At 34.9% G+C, this 16,851-nt stretch overlaps 2 protein-coding genes across 4 annotated transcripts in view; one reads left to right on the top strand and one right to left on the bottom strand.

Moving 5' to 3' along the window:
• LOC119070389 (probable GPI-anchored adhesin-like protein PGA55) overlaps window positions 1-16,851 on the top strand; it is an 89,159-nt gene that overhangs the window by 21,040 nt on the left and 51,268 nt on the right. The window lies entirely within an intron of this gene.
• Window positions 1,001-5,232, bottom strand: LOC119070388 (lactase-phlorizin hydrolase-like). The gene is made up of 15 exons (XM_037174706.1): window positions 4,865-5,232; window positions 4,762-4,803; window positions 4,561-4,697; window positions 3,952-4,500; window positions 3,764-3,896; window positions 3,511-3,634; window positions 3,181-3,444; window positions 2,955-3,121; window positions 2,845-2,886; window positions 2,647-2,783; window positions 2,050-2,589; window positions 1,862-1,994; window positions 1,686-1,806; window positions 1,369-1,632; window positions 1,001-1,302 (listed from the first exon to the last, which is right to left on the bottom strand). Exons 1-15 carry the CDS (start codon window positions 4,974-4,976, stop codon window positions 1,026-1,028), a joined length of 3,042 nt encoding a protein of 1,013 aa, XP_037030601.1. The 5' UTR covers window positions 4,977-5,232; the 3' UTR covers window positions 1,001-1,025.

The raw sequence follows: 16,851 nt of genomic DNA, 5'->3' as shown, positions 1-16,851 counted from the left end.
ATGTAACCGTTAATGTTTTGACATTTTGTACGCACTCTATTACAAACATTTTGTAAACGGAAGCGTCACTCTCTTCTACAAGCACTGTGGTGAAGACAGTAATGCTTTTCTTTTACACGTCGCTTGTGGGAAATAGACATGCTTCCTCTCACAAAGTGTTTTTGCTTCCTTTTACCAATGGTTTGTAGAGGAGAATTTTGCTCCCTTTTACAAAGTGTTTGTAGAGGAGGGTAATTATGTCAAAATATTATTCGAAATCAAGGAGAACCGAAACCCTCATTCATTGTTTACACGGTCAAGGAAAACACAACCTATTATACGAAACATTAAAACTGTTACATTTTGAAACTAAGGACTAACCGCACAAAGTCTTTATTTGACTATTCACACTATGTGTGAATAGTACCTACAAAAAAAAAAAAGATTTTAATAATTGAAATATCTTTCTCAAAGATGATTTTCTTTGTCGTAAACTTAGGACGTGTTGAAGCAGGTATAAAGTGCTACAAAGCAGCGAACGGAAAAAAGTTTTTATCTCCTTGTTTATTTCTCTTAACGATAAGTATTTGAAAAACTCTTTAAGTTTATAACCGGAAATATTTTACGTGCTTTTTCATGCATGGACATTTTCCACAGTAATCATTATACTATACACAACGTTATTTGGGAATCTTTATTGTAAAATGATCTCTGCTGCTAATGGAGTCATTTTTCAACGAAATTTGCCAATATTTTTTCTGACAAATTTTTATAAATTGCATTATCGTGTGAAAAATGAAAGTGTCGGAGAATATGGATAGTGGGGTAGTTTTGATTTCAGTCATTTTTCCAAGACAATTTATCGGGTAACAGGGTAAAGAAGTTGAAATTAGAAATCTGTGCTTTAAACGCCATCAAATATCGATGACTGTTTCTACTAAGAAGAATGTTCATTTGCACATCGGATGTGCCACATCCAGTCATCGGTGTGTTCCATTTTGCTTGAAAGTACTTTCGACTCACCCACTTCAACTCAAAACCAGATTTTATTTCAAATACCACATCAAACATGTCAAGCACCACCACAACGAAATTCCGTAAAAACTATTTCGAATGTTTATTGCAGATGATGAGATTGTTGTCGTTCTTTCAGTGGTAGATGTGGTTGAAGCAATTTCAGTTGTTTCAGGGCTGCTTGTACTTTGAATCGGTTCGTAAAAGCCATGATCTGCAAATAATTGTTTCAGTAGAATGGCCGATCCTTTTGGCGTTCTCGGTCGTTCTGGATCATTAAAATCAACGTAGTTCACACCAAATCTTGCCCTGGTCCGCACAGGAAAAAAAACCGATTAATCGCACGAAACCAAACATTATTTACTCGATACGTACGTGTATCCCACCATCCACTCGAAATTGTCCATTAAGCTCCAAGCCGTATAACCTCTTACATCAGCCTTGTCATGTACAATCGACTTAAGCATTTCATTGATGTAGGCTCTGTAATAGTTTTGTCTGTCAACATCGTCGAGTCCTTCCGATTCAAGCGATCCGTAACCGTTTTCCGTGACATAAATAGGAAGTCTGTATTCTTCATGGATCCACGTTAGAATATTTCGGAAGCCGTAAGGTACGACCGGCCAGCCGACTCCGGATCTAAAATCGGTTGATGCATCGATTGTATCGAATGTATATTACAGCTAATTTACCTGTTCCACGCTGGATCATTTTCGGTACGAATATTTGCATCACCATCGACCCAACGGTTGTTATCAGAAGGTAGGACGTAATAAGAGTTATAAGTATTCAACCCGATGAAATCAAGAGTTCCTAGGATACAGTAAAGTGTAATAGCGGTAGTTAGTATGATCGCAGCAGAAATTACCGTTAATAATTTCCGTCCATTCGGCATCAAAAGTCGGTAATCTCGATTCACTTCCGTTACTTTTAGCATCAATCAACTCCCTCATTATTGGTGGATATTCTCCTGTTGTCAATGGATGAGCCCACCATCCAAACTAAGAATAAAATTTTCAATAAATTTGCATGAAACGTATGCGTCGCCAGATTCACCTTGAAGTGCAATGCCCTTTCCATTGCAGCGATGTGTTCGGGATCACTTCTATCTTTCGGCTCGGGCCAATTGCAAAGCAACGTTATTCCCATTTGACCATTTTGCGTTGCTCTGAATTCTTCGTCGTAAATTCTCCAAGCCTTCGCGTGTGCCTTAATTACATTGTGACTGCAGATGTACGGTTTAACTGGCGGTTCTTGGAATGGAGATGTTTCTCCATAGTTCCAGTTATTCAAACAGAATAGGTATGGTTCGTTAAACGTAAGCCACAGTTTCACTCGATCTCCGAACGCGGCGAAAGCGACTCTGGCATAATCGGCAAAATGATCCACTATATCATCGTGTAGCCAACCCCCATCGTTCTGAATACCCATTGGTGTGTCCCAGTGATACAGTGTTATAAATGGAGAAATTCCTTCTGCCAATAAGGCGTCGATTAATTTGTTGTAGTAATCTAGACCTGCAAAACTAACGCCGTTTGCTATTTTGCCAGTGGGAATGAGGCGTGACCAGGATAATGAAAAACGGTAGAAATTCGCCTTTGTTCAAGGAAAGTAAATTAGTTTTAGAATGCCAAATCAATACTATCGACTTACGCCCATGTCTTTTAGTAATTTAACGTCTTCGAGGTATTTATGGTATGAGTCACAAGCAATGTCACCATTTTTTGAATCCGCAATGTTTGCTCCATCATTTTGATGGGTCCAGAAATCCCAACTATTCTCACCCTTATCTAATATGACAAAAAACAAAAATTAAATGACATCTTTAATTGAAAAAATTGGTAATCTTACCCCCGGCATCCCATCCTCCTTCAATTTGGTATGCAGACGTTGCTAAAATTCACAGAAAAAATTTACGATTTTTGGTTGTTGTTAGAATTTGATTTTGAATACATCATTACCTAAGCCCCAAACAAATCCATCGGGGAATCGACCATAAAGAAATTCGTTATCTTCTTTACGGAATCCATTATCCGCAAATATTTTCGCTAATTGTTTCGCCGATCCTTTGGGAGTTCGCGGCCTATCTGGGTTGTTAAAATCGACATAATGAACACCGAATCGTACGCTGCCGTAAATAAGAACATGTTACTAGAAGGCATTTTTTTACCTATCCACAGCTCTTACGTGTAGCCTTTTTCCCACTCAAAATTGTCAAGAAGTGTCCACGCTGTGTACCCTCTAACATCGGCGTGATCAAACTTAATCGATTTTAGCATTTCGTTGATATAACCTCTGTAGTAGTTTTGTCGACCAGGATCATCGAGTCCCACCGATTCTAAATCTCCGTAACCGTTTTCAGTGACATAAATCGGAAGTTTGTATTCCTCATGAATCCACGTTAAAATATTTCTGAAACCGTAAGGAACCACATTCCAACCGATTCCAGACCTACAGAATTATGTTGTTTAAAATGTGACTGGACTCCTGTTGTTATAAATTTTAATTTTATTTTACTTATTCCAAGCTGGATCGCCTTCTGTTCTAATGTTTGCATCACCATTTGTACCACCATTACTACCATCTGAAGGCAATACATATTGTGTTCCATAGTGATTTAATCCCAGAAAATCCACAGTTCCTTTCATAATAATAACAAAAGAATCGGTCAACTCTAGTACTTCAGTAAAATTAGTTTTATCAACAAAACAAATTTCAGACTACGCCGTCACCAGGTTTTTAATTTTCTAGTACCACTGTGCAATACTACCATTTATAATTTCTGTCCATTCCTCATCAAAAATTGGTAGCCTAGATTCGTTTACGTTACTTTTAGCGTCAACGAGTTCTCTCATAACTGGGGGATATTTTCCGGAAGTCAATGGATGAGCCCACCATCCAAACTAAGACAACATTTTCAATAAATTTGAATTATTTATGGTGAGCACGCAGATTTACTTTAAAGTGCAATGCCCTTTCCATTGCAGCGATGTGTTCTGGATCACTTCTATCTTTTGGCTCATACCAGTCACAATTCAAAGCTATTCCCATTTGTCCATTTTGTAATGACCGAAACATTTCGTCATAGATTCTCCAAGCCTTTGCGTGCGCCTTAACTACATTGTGACTGCAGATATACGGCTTAACTGGCGGTTCTTCGAAGGGGTTAGTGTCACGACTAGCCCCATAGTTCCATTTGGCATTACAAAAAATCTGCGGCTCGTTAAACGACATCCAAAATTTTACTCGATCTCCGAACGCGGAGAAAGCGACTTTGGCATAATCGGCAAAATGATCCACTATATCGTCATGCAACCAACCACCATCGTCTTGAATGCCCATGGGTGTATCCCAGTGAAACAGAGTGACAAACGGAACGATACCTTCCGCCAACAGGGCGTCGATTAATTTGTTGTAGTAATCGAGCCCAGCAAAACTAATTCCGTTTGCTATTTTCCCCGTGGGAATAATTCGAGACCAGGATAATGAGAAGCGGTATGACTTAGCCTAAGAACATGAAGGTTTTGTCAATTCTTTTTAGAAATCGAATGCTATTCTTTGACACACTCCTATCTCTTTTAGTAGCTTAACGTCTTCGGAGTACTTGTGGTATGAATCGCAGGCGATATCCCCATTTTTCCCGTCATCAATATTTGCTCCGTTATTTTGATGAGAATAAAAATCCCAAGAGTTTCGTCCTTTATCTACTCAAGTTTCACAATTTTATAGCGAAAATCAAAAATTTTTACTGCATTTTCGAGTTCTTACCATCTGCATCCCATCCACCTTCAATTTGGTATGCAGCAGTTGCTTCAAATTGAACAAAATATTTAAAAATAATTCAAAATGTAATTCTGTTTTAAAGGTATACCGAATCCCCACATAAAATCATCTGGAAAATTTCCGTAAAGAAAATCATCACCTTCTTGACTATGCGCCAAGCTTGCAAAACACAGTACCGACAACAACAATTTCAGCCACATCGTTCAGTCTTCACTAACCGATATCGAATGAAATTTCATGCAGTCACACTTTCAGTGCGAGGCAAAAATTGTTTATCTCCATTGGCATAACTGTCGTAAATAACTTAAGTTCGAGAAGACTTTTGAAATTTTTACGACCAATTATAGATGGATTGATTACGATAAACAAATTTATAGATCTAACGTTTCTAAGACGATTATTTTAACTCTCCTAGGCCGCAAAGACTTTATAGAGAAATTGTACAAAAATTGATCAAATGTGGAACTTATTACGTAACGCAAGGGGCATAGCGTAACAGTCCACACATTTATTTCGGATATTATTATGCCTTTGACATGACATTTCTTAAAAATCCTGATGTTTTCGTTACGTAGCGGCCCCTTATTTATGATAATAATTTACGAAAGAAAAACTGGTGTAAATGTTGATGGAGTTATATTCTTCAAGATTTCTGGGACACTTATGCTGCAACTAAAACTTAAAAAGTTTAACGTCGCTACTGTTTTTTTGTTAATCGTTTAAAACCAATCTTTGTCATATTATATTCGTGAATTAAAGACAATTAGTGTGATAACACACAATGCGATACCTAATGCGATACGTATTAATAGAGCGAGATATCTAGAGCGAAATATTTGTCTAGTGAGAAATGTATACCTTGTGCGAAGCGCATTTTCAGTTATGCGAAATTAATACTTAATGAGAGAGGTATTCATTGCCTTAAATTTTTTTCCAAATACTCTGAAACTCGCTGAAATTACGATCTATCTTTTGAACGCAACTGCCATTCTTACATATTTGATTTTATTCCTTATTCGTTCGGTGCTCTCTACGGAGAAGTTATCGTCAATATAGATAATGCATGGGTGACACCCTTGATGAAAATCTGTCGAATTGTCAAACAAAAAATTCGCTTATCGTAATGATTATCGCTACCGTGATGACGCGGTGCATTTTTTGCATGGTAAAATCAGTAGAAGTGCTCGTTCTCCTAGCACCAATTAAGTGGCGATTGGCGTTACCTCCCCAACCTTAAGCATTACTACATTTCAGTCTTCATTTACCAGTAAATTGCGATTATCTCGTTTAGTATGTGTTTTTATTGCGTGGGTGGAAGCACGAGTTTGAAGAGGGTACAATGTACTCACTATATAAAGAAAACTTATAGAAAACTCGGTTTATATATGTAAAACCAGATCATATAGCTACCTTTATGCAAAGGTCGCGATACCCTGAACCAATTTTTATCTGTTTTTTTTATTCATCTTCAACATCTTTCATGTTTTTTCTACAGTTACAGAGGTCGTACTTCCACAAGTAGACTCTACAAGCTTTGAAAATCCTCAAAAAGGACACTTTTGGGGTTGTATCCCTTAGTCTATAGGGTGTTAGGACCGTTTTCGTTCACAACCAAAATCTCGTTAGGTTCCCCTTCTAGAATCTTCTTTCTATTGATATATTCAATCCTAAACTATGGTGATGTGGAAATTCAATTAAATTTCATATTCAATTACAAAAAACGGTATCATACAACAATTGTCACAATTAATCAGTCAGCTGCATCATTTGCTATATAGTAAAACATTTGAAAATCGAGGCAAAGATGTGTAGTGCATAATTGACATAGATTTTATAACAATTTATTGAACAAATCAAATAATTTCGTAGATTAACGAGAATACAGTCAATAAAAACCAGCTCATTTCCGATCCCAATTCGGTTTCGGTGTCCATATAGAGTACACAACAGTGCACAATTTTATACATAGATTTTTCCATAGTTTTCATCATTGAAATTGTTTGCTCAACGTCCAGTATACTTAATAAGTAAACATAAACATGGAAATAATTGCAAATTTATATATAAAACGAACAAAATGCAAATACTCCCGACACTGTGCCACTAAGAACTATATTTAGAGCGAGTAGCTCGTTGTATCTATATTCAATATTGTAAATGTTGTGGAGCCTACACCATGTAACGCATTCATATGGGGAGATAGGGAGTGGAATGCTATTTAGGGTTTACAGTTTACATGCATATTATATGGGAGCATGCAGACACACTATACTCTCTCAGCAGCGCTGTGTTCCACTACTGTTCACATATTGGTACATTCGGTACATGAAACATATTAAATTGTTTTGATGTTAAATTGCACGAAAATCAAATAAATTCGATGTATCAACGCAACCTAGCTTCCAATTGTTGTATTATAATATAGATTTGTTTTGTAGGATTATCTGTTGTTTTTAGCATATCTACATTAACTTTATACACTTGACAGTCGTATATATGTATAATATTGTCTATTTATAAAACAACATGCAATATGTGTATATAGCATATATGCGATGCTGTGATCAACAAATAATGCTCACCACCACAAGCTTGTACAACTTGTGTATTGTTTTTCGGATCAGCCCTTCAATTGTTATCACTGTTCAAAGGTAAAATAGTATGACGAATATGGATGGGGTTCAAATATATACAGGGAACTTAATATTTGTCTATTAATTTGGTGATACTCGCTTTCTGAAACGCTGAACATTTACAATTCAAATAATGTAAAATAATGAAATATTTAAATTGAGTTTATAGATGTTGAAATAGGAAAGGTGTATTGTTTATAATGCGCACCGAATATTCAATTATATTTTATGCAAATTCCTTAAGCTCTATTGAACCTGCTTTTCTAGCTGTATTTTTGTTTTTTCTTTATCTTTCAATAAATCAGAAATCAGAAATTGTTTTTCAAATGAAGTATCGATGTGGTAAAATTCAGTGAAGAAGAAGTTCGATTTCTCTGTGGGAAACGTGATGATAAAACTGGTTTATTAATCACTTACGAACGATACCTCAACAACCCTTCTATGTTCCTGTGTAGATAGACAACATTTTACCTTAATAAAATTTACCGTTTCGTACAAAAATACAATATGAATGAAATGTTATACGATTTCCAACATCAGCCAGTACAATTGGTTGGCAGACAGAGAAGATATGATTCTATTCAGTTGGAAAATCACATTTCGAATGAACGGAGGAATAACTGACCGTGACAGGTATAAATATATAAATATATCTGATCATATAATACGGTTACACCATTCGAGGAACGATAATCCGTAAGTAAAACGATTCGTGTTGCGAGGTGTTACAACTCGAAATGGCTTTATGTGTGACGATAATACCCAAAACTTTTAATAGAAAATTTCATCTACGACTTTCAATTGAATCACTTTGAGCGACACTTGTATAATAAAAGTTTCAACTTTGTTATAGCTCCCGATGAGTACAACCACAACCAGCTTTACACTTTTTCTGACAATATACCGTGCAGAACGCATGTATTTTAACATTTTTGATTTTTTTTTTAATATCGCTTATTCTTTAATACAACATCTATTACTTCATACGTTTAAACATACATTTTACTATATAAGACCACGGAGGACACGAATTTCAAACTGAGAATGAAAATAACAATACATTTCAAGATAGATTTCAACGGAGCCAACCGTACCAAGACCAACAATTACATGCTAATTGGGTCTTTTGGAAGTATAGTTAACTTGATGAGGGTATGTTGGTGCAACTGTGAGGGAATTGTAGATTACATTGGATGGTGCGAAAGTTATTCATTACATGAGATAACCATTTTGTGACAAAAGTAAATTCACAAGTTTTTTTGAGCAACAAGCTTTGGTAACTGTCTTTTCGACAACTTTAGAGTTTGTAAAGAGTCGAAGGCTTTTTACTGTATGCCACAACAAAGATGTTAATTGTACCTTATCCATATTGCGAACCACTCGCTTCATGTCATCCTTCTAATCTTCATATGAGACTGAAAATTAAAAGATACAACCACAGCTCTGCTTTTTCTTGGTGTGAATAAAACAACACAACCACATATACAATCCCACACGCATGTATTTTTGAAAATTTGGAGGCTTTTCGAGGATGGAAAAATGAGAAGCAGTGCTATGATACAACTCTATTGTTTAAGTTTGTTTTCATGGGTTGCAAAGGCCTATTTGAACCATCGTTAGTTCATTTTGCAAATTTAGGCCAACCGACAAAGTTATCAGTCAATTCAATCACGCAATTTCACTCTTTTGTACTACCCTGGACGGAATTAATCACACTAATTGACGGAAATTACAATAAAATCTAATTAAGATGTTGACATAGCGAATAACATTTCTCTTACACTTGATAATGCCGCGTGTAGCACTATGTGATGCACAACAAACATATTCATCAGCATAGTTGCATTAGCGTGACCCTTAATTTAATATTGACTAGTCAAAGCAATGCTATCACAAGGTATATACGTAACGTGTAACGTACGATATCTATGCATATAAATCCTTTGCATAACATTTCGATATCGAATGCCACGTCTCGCGTATGTGACGGACGGTCGTATATATTTATTAATTCGCGAGCGTTTCAGCTACAGTGTACTCCTCATCATATGGCCAAAATTTAAATTGCATTTTGCTCATTGACCATATTTCGAACTCTCCGCTGAATTCAATTAATTTATGATGATACATTTTGATGTAACATTGTTCGAATGTTCGCAATATATATAACACAATTTTCGTTCTATTTTGTTTCATATTTAAGTTCTACTGAATTTGCAGTAGCTCATCAAGGCTATTTTATTATAGTATACTATGTCACTAGAACGGAATATAGAGATGACCATCGCGTAATCAGGCTAGCAATAAATAGTTTTTGTTGCGAAGGGTTTAACCTCGGGCAGATGGAATGAAATTTTTTATTAGTTTGAAATGGCTCTAAACCCCAGTGTGCAATAGATACAAATGATAATGGCAATATTTTGATTAGAATATTTTATCGTAAATAGGAATGTAAACATCAATAGCCATTAATTACCGTCCACTTTAGTACGGAAATTATTCTTATCTATACTACAGAGGGTAATGGGTAGAGATATGTAAATTTGATTAAACAATTTAAATTTCATGATTTTAATCAACTAATTTTTACGATGAAAACGATAATGTAATGAGGATAGAGCATGGTAATAAATGGATAAATTAATAATTTATCAGTTTGCAGTTTGATCGGAAGTAAAGTGCAACACGACATCTACAAAATAATCGTCCAAAAATAAAAACCCGTTTCGAAAAAAGGAAAGCAACGATATGCGGAATCTGTGAGGCCTTTTCTAAGCATATAGTACGTGCAATTTCCAATCAAGTTAATCTTTTTATATGGCAAGTTAGATTTTCTTAGATTTTCAGAAACAAAGACCTACAAAAAGAAAAACTTTTGCTGTGTTTGGCTGTGTTCTATACATTTTCTTGAAAAAAAAGGGAAAAAACACAAGAAAAAACCAATTGGAATACCTGGATAGTGTTGATTTATGTGGTTGTACATTAGAGTTTTCGCTCAGAGGAATCTATGTCCTAGAAATTTATGTTTTTCTCACATCGACGAAGGTCTTTAGACCGCAAATGTGTTTGTCTGTCTTTCGTTGTTAACTATAACAAATTTTGACATACGGACCCCAAGGCCCATTTTCAAGATTTTTTTAAAAGAAATTCAGTTTCTGATTTCTCCTTATAAAAATACATGCAAATTCACAAAAAAGTTTTAAAGTTTGAGAAATTCAAAAATTTTCAGAAAATTCAAGAATTTTCAAGAGATGGAATCGATGTCTTATGTTGGATGTTTTCAAGAATTTCGAGAAATTTCACGAAAGAAAGTCGCGAAAATAAGCCTTCTCCTAACTGACTAATTTGTGCTGCACGAATTTTCAAATAATCATAAAACTGAGTGGGCTATTTTTTAGCAGGAATTTCTTCCAATTTACTATTCATCTTGAAGTCATTATGGCATACTTTTGGCCAAATGAAGAAAAATGTTGATCACGACTTCTACCACATATTTCCAAACATTTTTCTTAATTTGGCCAAAAATGTGACATCATGGCTTCACGGTGAAAAGTCGATTTGAAGAATGTCTTGACTAAAAACAAGACACTAATTCATACGTTTCTTTTTCCAACACAATTCGCGAAAATTCTTCATTTTTTTTCAAATTAAAACATTCTCTACACATGTTTCAAATTTTCTCTCAAAAGGCTTAATTGTTAGTTTTTATAGACGTCAACTTCTAGGCTGAACTATTTTTTTTTTAATGAGATTTGGTACGTACAGAATTACAGATCTTAAATCTCTCATCATCTGTTATTGATAAAATTACTTTAAGAATAAACGAGAAGCTCTCAGCCAGAAACGCATGTTCACAAAAATGAAGTAAAAGATTTCACATCTCAATCTCTTGAAGTTTCTTAGAATGAAGTAATAGATCCGCTCCGGTGCAACTAAAATCATTCTTATTGGTTTATGAAACATCATCAATTCCTGGAAATAACTAAAGAATTATCCAAGTTTGTGATTTTGCATAATACACGCGAGATATGGAGCAACGCACGCAAACAATTAATCGGTTTTTCATTTTTCTTTATCCTTTTTCCAAATCCGTGCATTAAAACGGATAAATGAATCTGTATATTCGTAACCAATAAAGATACTCTAACCGGTGATTGATGTCTGCGAAAGGTTAAACATGAAAAGCTTAGTTTAATACCGGAATGTCGGAATGCGTTCGGTTACTGTTCCAAAGAATATGAAAATCTGAAAACGTAATAACATGAAAATATATAAAAAAATTTCTCTCCGGATTTGAATATAAATTCTTAACCCTCTGAATTAAATAAAAACAAAAAATTAATAAACGAAAAAATATTTCAAAATGAAACTGTAATAATTTACGTAGATTTAAGGTTAGTTGTTTCGTTATGGCTGTGTAAAATAAAACAAAATGTAAAACAAAAAAACACTTTACGTTCAAACATAAGACCTTCCCTTGAGATTATATACATATAATTTTTTTCTGCTGGCTGTACCATGATAACACGAAGTTATTCCCTAACATGGAGGGAAGAAAGAAAAAACGAAAATTCGTATACATAAAAAATTGAAGAAAAACTTTGTTTCAAACAATTTTTCTGTTTGATGGTACCGATTTTTCACTGTCTACGACCTTTCACAACTTCACGCAAAAGTTTTTATTTATTTTTATTTATTTGTTTATTTTTTTCGGGGTTTTCATCCTAACAATTCCTTAAATCGATTCCCATCGTATAATATTTTCACATTTTATATGACACCCAGCCCGCATTCGTTTATATTCATAATATATTTCGAGATTTGTTTTCGTTTTTCCGTTTCAAGCAGCTGATCTCGGCGCTGCTGCTATATAGTAAATATAAATTCTTAAAATTTCGAACAAAAGATTCGGTGGTGAAGTGGAAATTTTATTGTCAGTTCGGTTTATCAAATTTCCAAATGAAATTTCAATCTCATCAATTAACCGCCCATATTGAAGAAAAGCGGTTCTCGTTATTGACAAAAGCTTTGTGTTCGGTTCATTACATTGACACGACTGAAATGGTTCGCAATAAGTGTGTTATTTGCAAACGATTTTGGTTCGGAATTAACAATAAATACGCAAACGTATTTAATTTCCATATAATTCATTTGACTCCTATGTAAAACGATTTGCGAAGCACATTTCAATAATTCTACTAAACTGGCTGTGCTGAGAGGCGATGAAAATAAACCGAAAACATTGTGCTGTTTGTATTGAGGACTAGGCTTTATGAGTAGCGCTGGCAACGGTCAGAGAGTTGTCGGTGCACAGTTGCAACGACTCACATAGAATAACCGCATCAGATCGAAATGTTTATCGTAATTCTCTGCGGAAATTTTCACTACAATAAGTTTCCGTGAAATATGACTGTTTCACCGCTCCTCAAAGGATTTTGTGTCGATAGCTATGATTCCTCGTCGGTGGTAGTGTACACTATGATAGATTACAAAACCTTGGGGTAGGAAAGAACGTTGCAAAAAAAAGATATTCACCTATTACAATGGTTGAGCGTGGAGAAAAAGAAACAGCCATAATCTCTTCTTAGGGTAGTCAGACACATAGCACACTAACCATATGATGAATTTTGAATATTTTCAGTTAATTTTGGCAACTTTAGCAATTTTGTATAATTTCAACAAATTTGGTAACTTTTGGAAACTTTCAATAAAATTCGGAAACTTTCACCAAATTTTTTCAAAAATCAATTTTCTAAAAATTGGCTCTGGATTAGACTATTACTTTAGATTGCTACAAGTGAAAATCTGTACTGACATCAAGCCAACAAAAAAAAAATTACTCCAAATATTCTACAAGTAATATTAAACCGCTTAACATTCAATTTCACACTGTCGAATAACACTCATATCCTTGTGTGCATTAAAAGTAATTTGAATTTATAAATTGGAGCACTTGGGCTAAGTATCGCAGGCATACAAGTTCCCATGATTTCATATCAGTACATCCGTGTACGGATGCTTATACAATTTATCAACAAAACAACAAAAAACGAAACACTCCCCTTCGAAATAACTTTCATGCGAATTTTGTTTTTGCTGGAAAGCAAACTCAAAATATTTCCCAAATTGCTCGACATCATTTACATATTCAACCGAAATGCTGAATATATTTTCATCAACAATCTAAACAAATTCATCTCAATTATTTAACTTGCTATTGTTCAACGCCGCACGTTCCGGCACAATATAAATATTTCCTCATCAATCGTTCGCATGTATCATTCCAAACCACATATCTCATTTAGTACGCGAAAAACGGAGGGAGGCGAACCACTGGTTCAAAAATATAAACTCACTGAACGAGAGAGCGCTTCATAAAATTTACATAAATATGAAAGAATTAATTTCCATGGCATTTTTTTCGCCATTTATCGTGTAAATTATGCATAGAAATATCCATATTTAAATTGTTCTCTGCTACCTTATATTATATGAGGCATATACAGTATGAGGTACATAGTATACGACTCTATCCCTTTTTTTGATCCATATAATAGTTTAAGTCCCCGATTTTAACATTGGCTTTTCGGTTTTGTCCAATTATAGACACCGAACATGCAAAAAAATTGCTAAAAGTATAAAATAAGGTCGAGCTCAAAAATTTTTAACGTGAATTTTAATGCAGTAGATGCCGCAGATCCTATTGAAGAGCAGAAACATAATTTCCTTTTTAAATATGAAAATTGTGTCTACACTTGATGAGCTAAGCTAAATCATCTTATCTAACTTGAATAAATTTTTTCCTCTTTAACGTGTCAAAACTAGCACATGAAGTCTGACCCATCACCTAATCTAGAGTAAAACATGCCACATAAAAAATGCAAGAGTGACTCTTGATGAGTCCGTGTCTTTGAGTTGAAGCTTTATGTCGATAACATTCACTAAAGCTAAAATAGGGATTCTTCTGAAAAACAGTAGACCGAGATCGGATGCATTTTCCATTGGAATTTTTTATATGTAAGGTATGCGACACTAGGAACCAAAACCATTTTCAAAAAAATTCTTCGAAGCTTGTGTGGCTAGTGTGAGGTGTTCATAAACCCTGCTGTTTTCCTCGCAATCGCAGTCATTCCGTTGAGCTTCCGTTTACGTTAAACAACAATATGAAGTAAGGCCATTTTTTCATTGTATTTTACGTTTCAAAGTTTAACCTAAAGTCGGAGCATTATAATTTGATCGATTCTACTCATTTAATTCATTTCTAAATAATTGTAGTTTTCGAAGAAATCATTTCGAAAACATTACAGGTACACCGCGAGTAAACAGCTCTAATGCGCATGTGATTTCTTGAAAAACTACAATTATTTAAAAATGAATAAAATCGATCAAATTATAATGCTTCGACTTTAAGAGCAGCAAATTTAATAAATATAAAGACGATACGATTACTGTTTATTACCCCCGATGCTCGATGCTCATACAAGCAAGCGTTGAAAATTCTTTCGGTTCATTAGTTCACTCAATCAAATTCAATTTCTGAGGCGTACTTACGGCGTGAATTACCATAAACTATCCACAAACGACCGTTCACACAATAAGCCACTCAAGTGGATGAATTAATTTTGTACCAAGCTTTTATCGCTTTTATGTAGTTGAACCTTATGCATTAGGAAGTTTAGAGTTGGAGTATTAGTGGATTAATGACATCGGATAATTTAGTTCACATTAATACGTGTGTCTATATTACACGCAACGAGGGTTACGTGACACACGGTCATATGTTATAAGTTGTACCTTCCAATATTGAGTCGTAATAAAGGAATTATGATACAATTTAAGAGTCACTGCTGATTATGCCATGTCGTGAACACTTGATACACTGACATTGTTCGAAAAATTTGTAATTACCATATCAACTATTGAAACAGGTCAGACTTAACCTGACCTTGATCTTTGAACCTGATGATGAAAACCTGAATTTTTTCAGGTCTGGTTCCAGATCGTATTTTAATTTTGCATACAATGTGTCACAAGATTACGTTAGGGTCAGCGTATCACGTATTCCTAGATTGTCTACATAAGACCAGGAACATCCCAACTATGCCGATATCTTTATCGTGAAAGTGAAAGCGAGACAATAAAGCAGAGGAATCTTTCATGAAAAAGTTAAGTGTGACATGTTTTCGGATTTTGGAGTTGTTGGTTTGCAATTGTAGCCACAGCAATTTCGTTTAACAAATGAGAATCCAGATTTCGGTTGATGCAAGCACGACAAATTTTTCGATGGAGGTATTGTTCCCATGATTGCCACATTAAATATTTGAACGGTCGCACTTAAGCGCTGTATAAGATATGACGTAGCCATAATTATAGACCACAACAACTTTTAAATCAAAAAATACGTTCCATGAAAAAATGAATTCACGACGATAAACCCAAACTTTCTCTAATTATTATTCCATTCTAACGATGCGAATAGTGGTCTTGCATGTTTAACCGTACCAAATGGATGAAATAATAAAATGCAAGAGTTTTTTATTTTTCAATGTTGAGAGGAACTCTAGCGTAAGAAGATGAATTAATTTACTTTTCAACTTTAAGTTCTATTATTGTTGGGATGAATGAATTTGTTTTATTTGATTTTTTTGGTAAGAGAAAAGGACTTTAACTGAAAAGTTTTTTTGAGCTGCATAAAATATGACAAAAAAGATCGAATCGAGTTCCAATAATACTACCACTCACACCCTCACTGAACAAAAATAAAGTTTTACCGAAAATGCACCCAAAAATTGATTGCTGTTCTAAATAGAGAGACCCTTGGGGAGTTCAAAACGATGGTTCGTTTTAGCCGCACTGGATGCTTCCCCATTCCCATACAACTGATAAAAAAAAAATGCATGGGGTGGGGAAGCATCTAGTCCGACTTAACTGACCATTGTTTTGAACTCCCCTAGGGTGCCTCTATTCAGGAATCAATTTTTGAGTGCATTTTCGGTAAAACTTTATTTTTGTTCAGGGGGGTGTGCACTTCCGTCTAAAGGAGCTGCAGAAATGAATGGATTATTAAAGGGTCATTGCACGCATAGTTCGTCAAAATGATAGATTGAAGCAGTGCCCACATTAAGGTTCAGATTAGAAAAAATACGCATGGGTCTAAATTTTGGATGGGTTTGCACTGACGGCTGAAATTTAAATTGAAATGAAGGAGCAAATGATTTTGTAATCATATTGATGACTTTTTAAAGGCCTGCACAAAAAAAGTCTTTTCGATGAAATGCCCGAAAAGTTTTGACCTGCTCGTTCTTTGTACTATCGAGTGCTCTCACGAAATTATGAAATATTAGATGATGCAACTAGAGTTTATTGACCCAAACTGACGCCGAGGTCATTGTCTCATGATATAAGCGCAATTTCGAAACGTGTTGTTTATTAACTTAAATTT

Source organism: Bradysia coprophila (genome assembly GCF_014529535.1).
Source record: "Bradysia coprophila strain Holo2 chromosome X unlocalized genomic scaffold, BU_Bcop_v1 contig_79, whole genome shotgun sequence".
In the NCBI taxonomy this organism is placed as follows: Eukaryota; Metazoa; Arthropoda; class Insecta; order Diptera; family Sciaridae; genus Bradysia; species Bradysia coprophila.
Note: the sequence above shows the minus strand (reverse complement) of the source record. Positions and strands in the feature narration are given on the sequence as shown.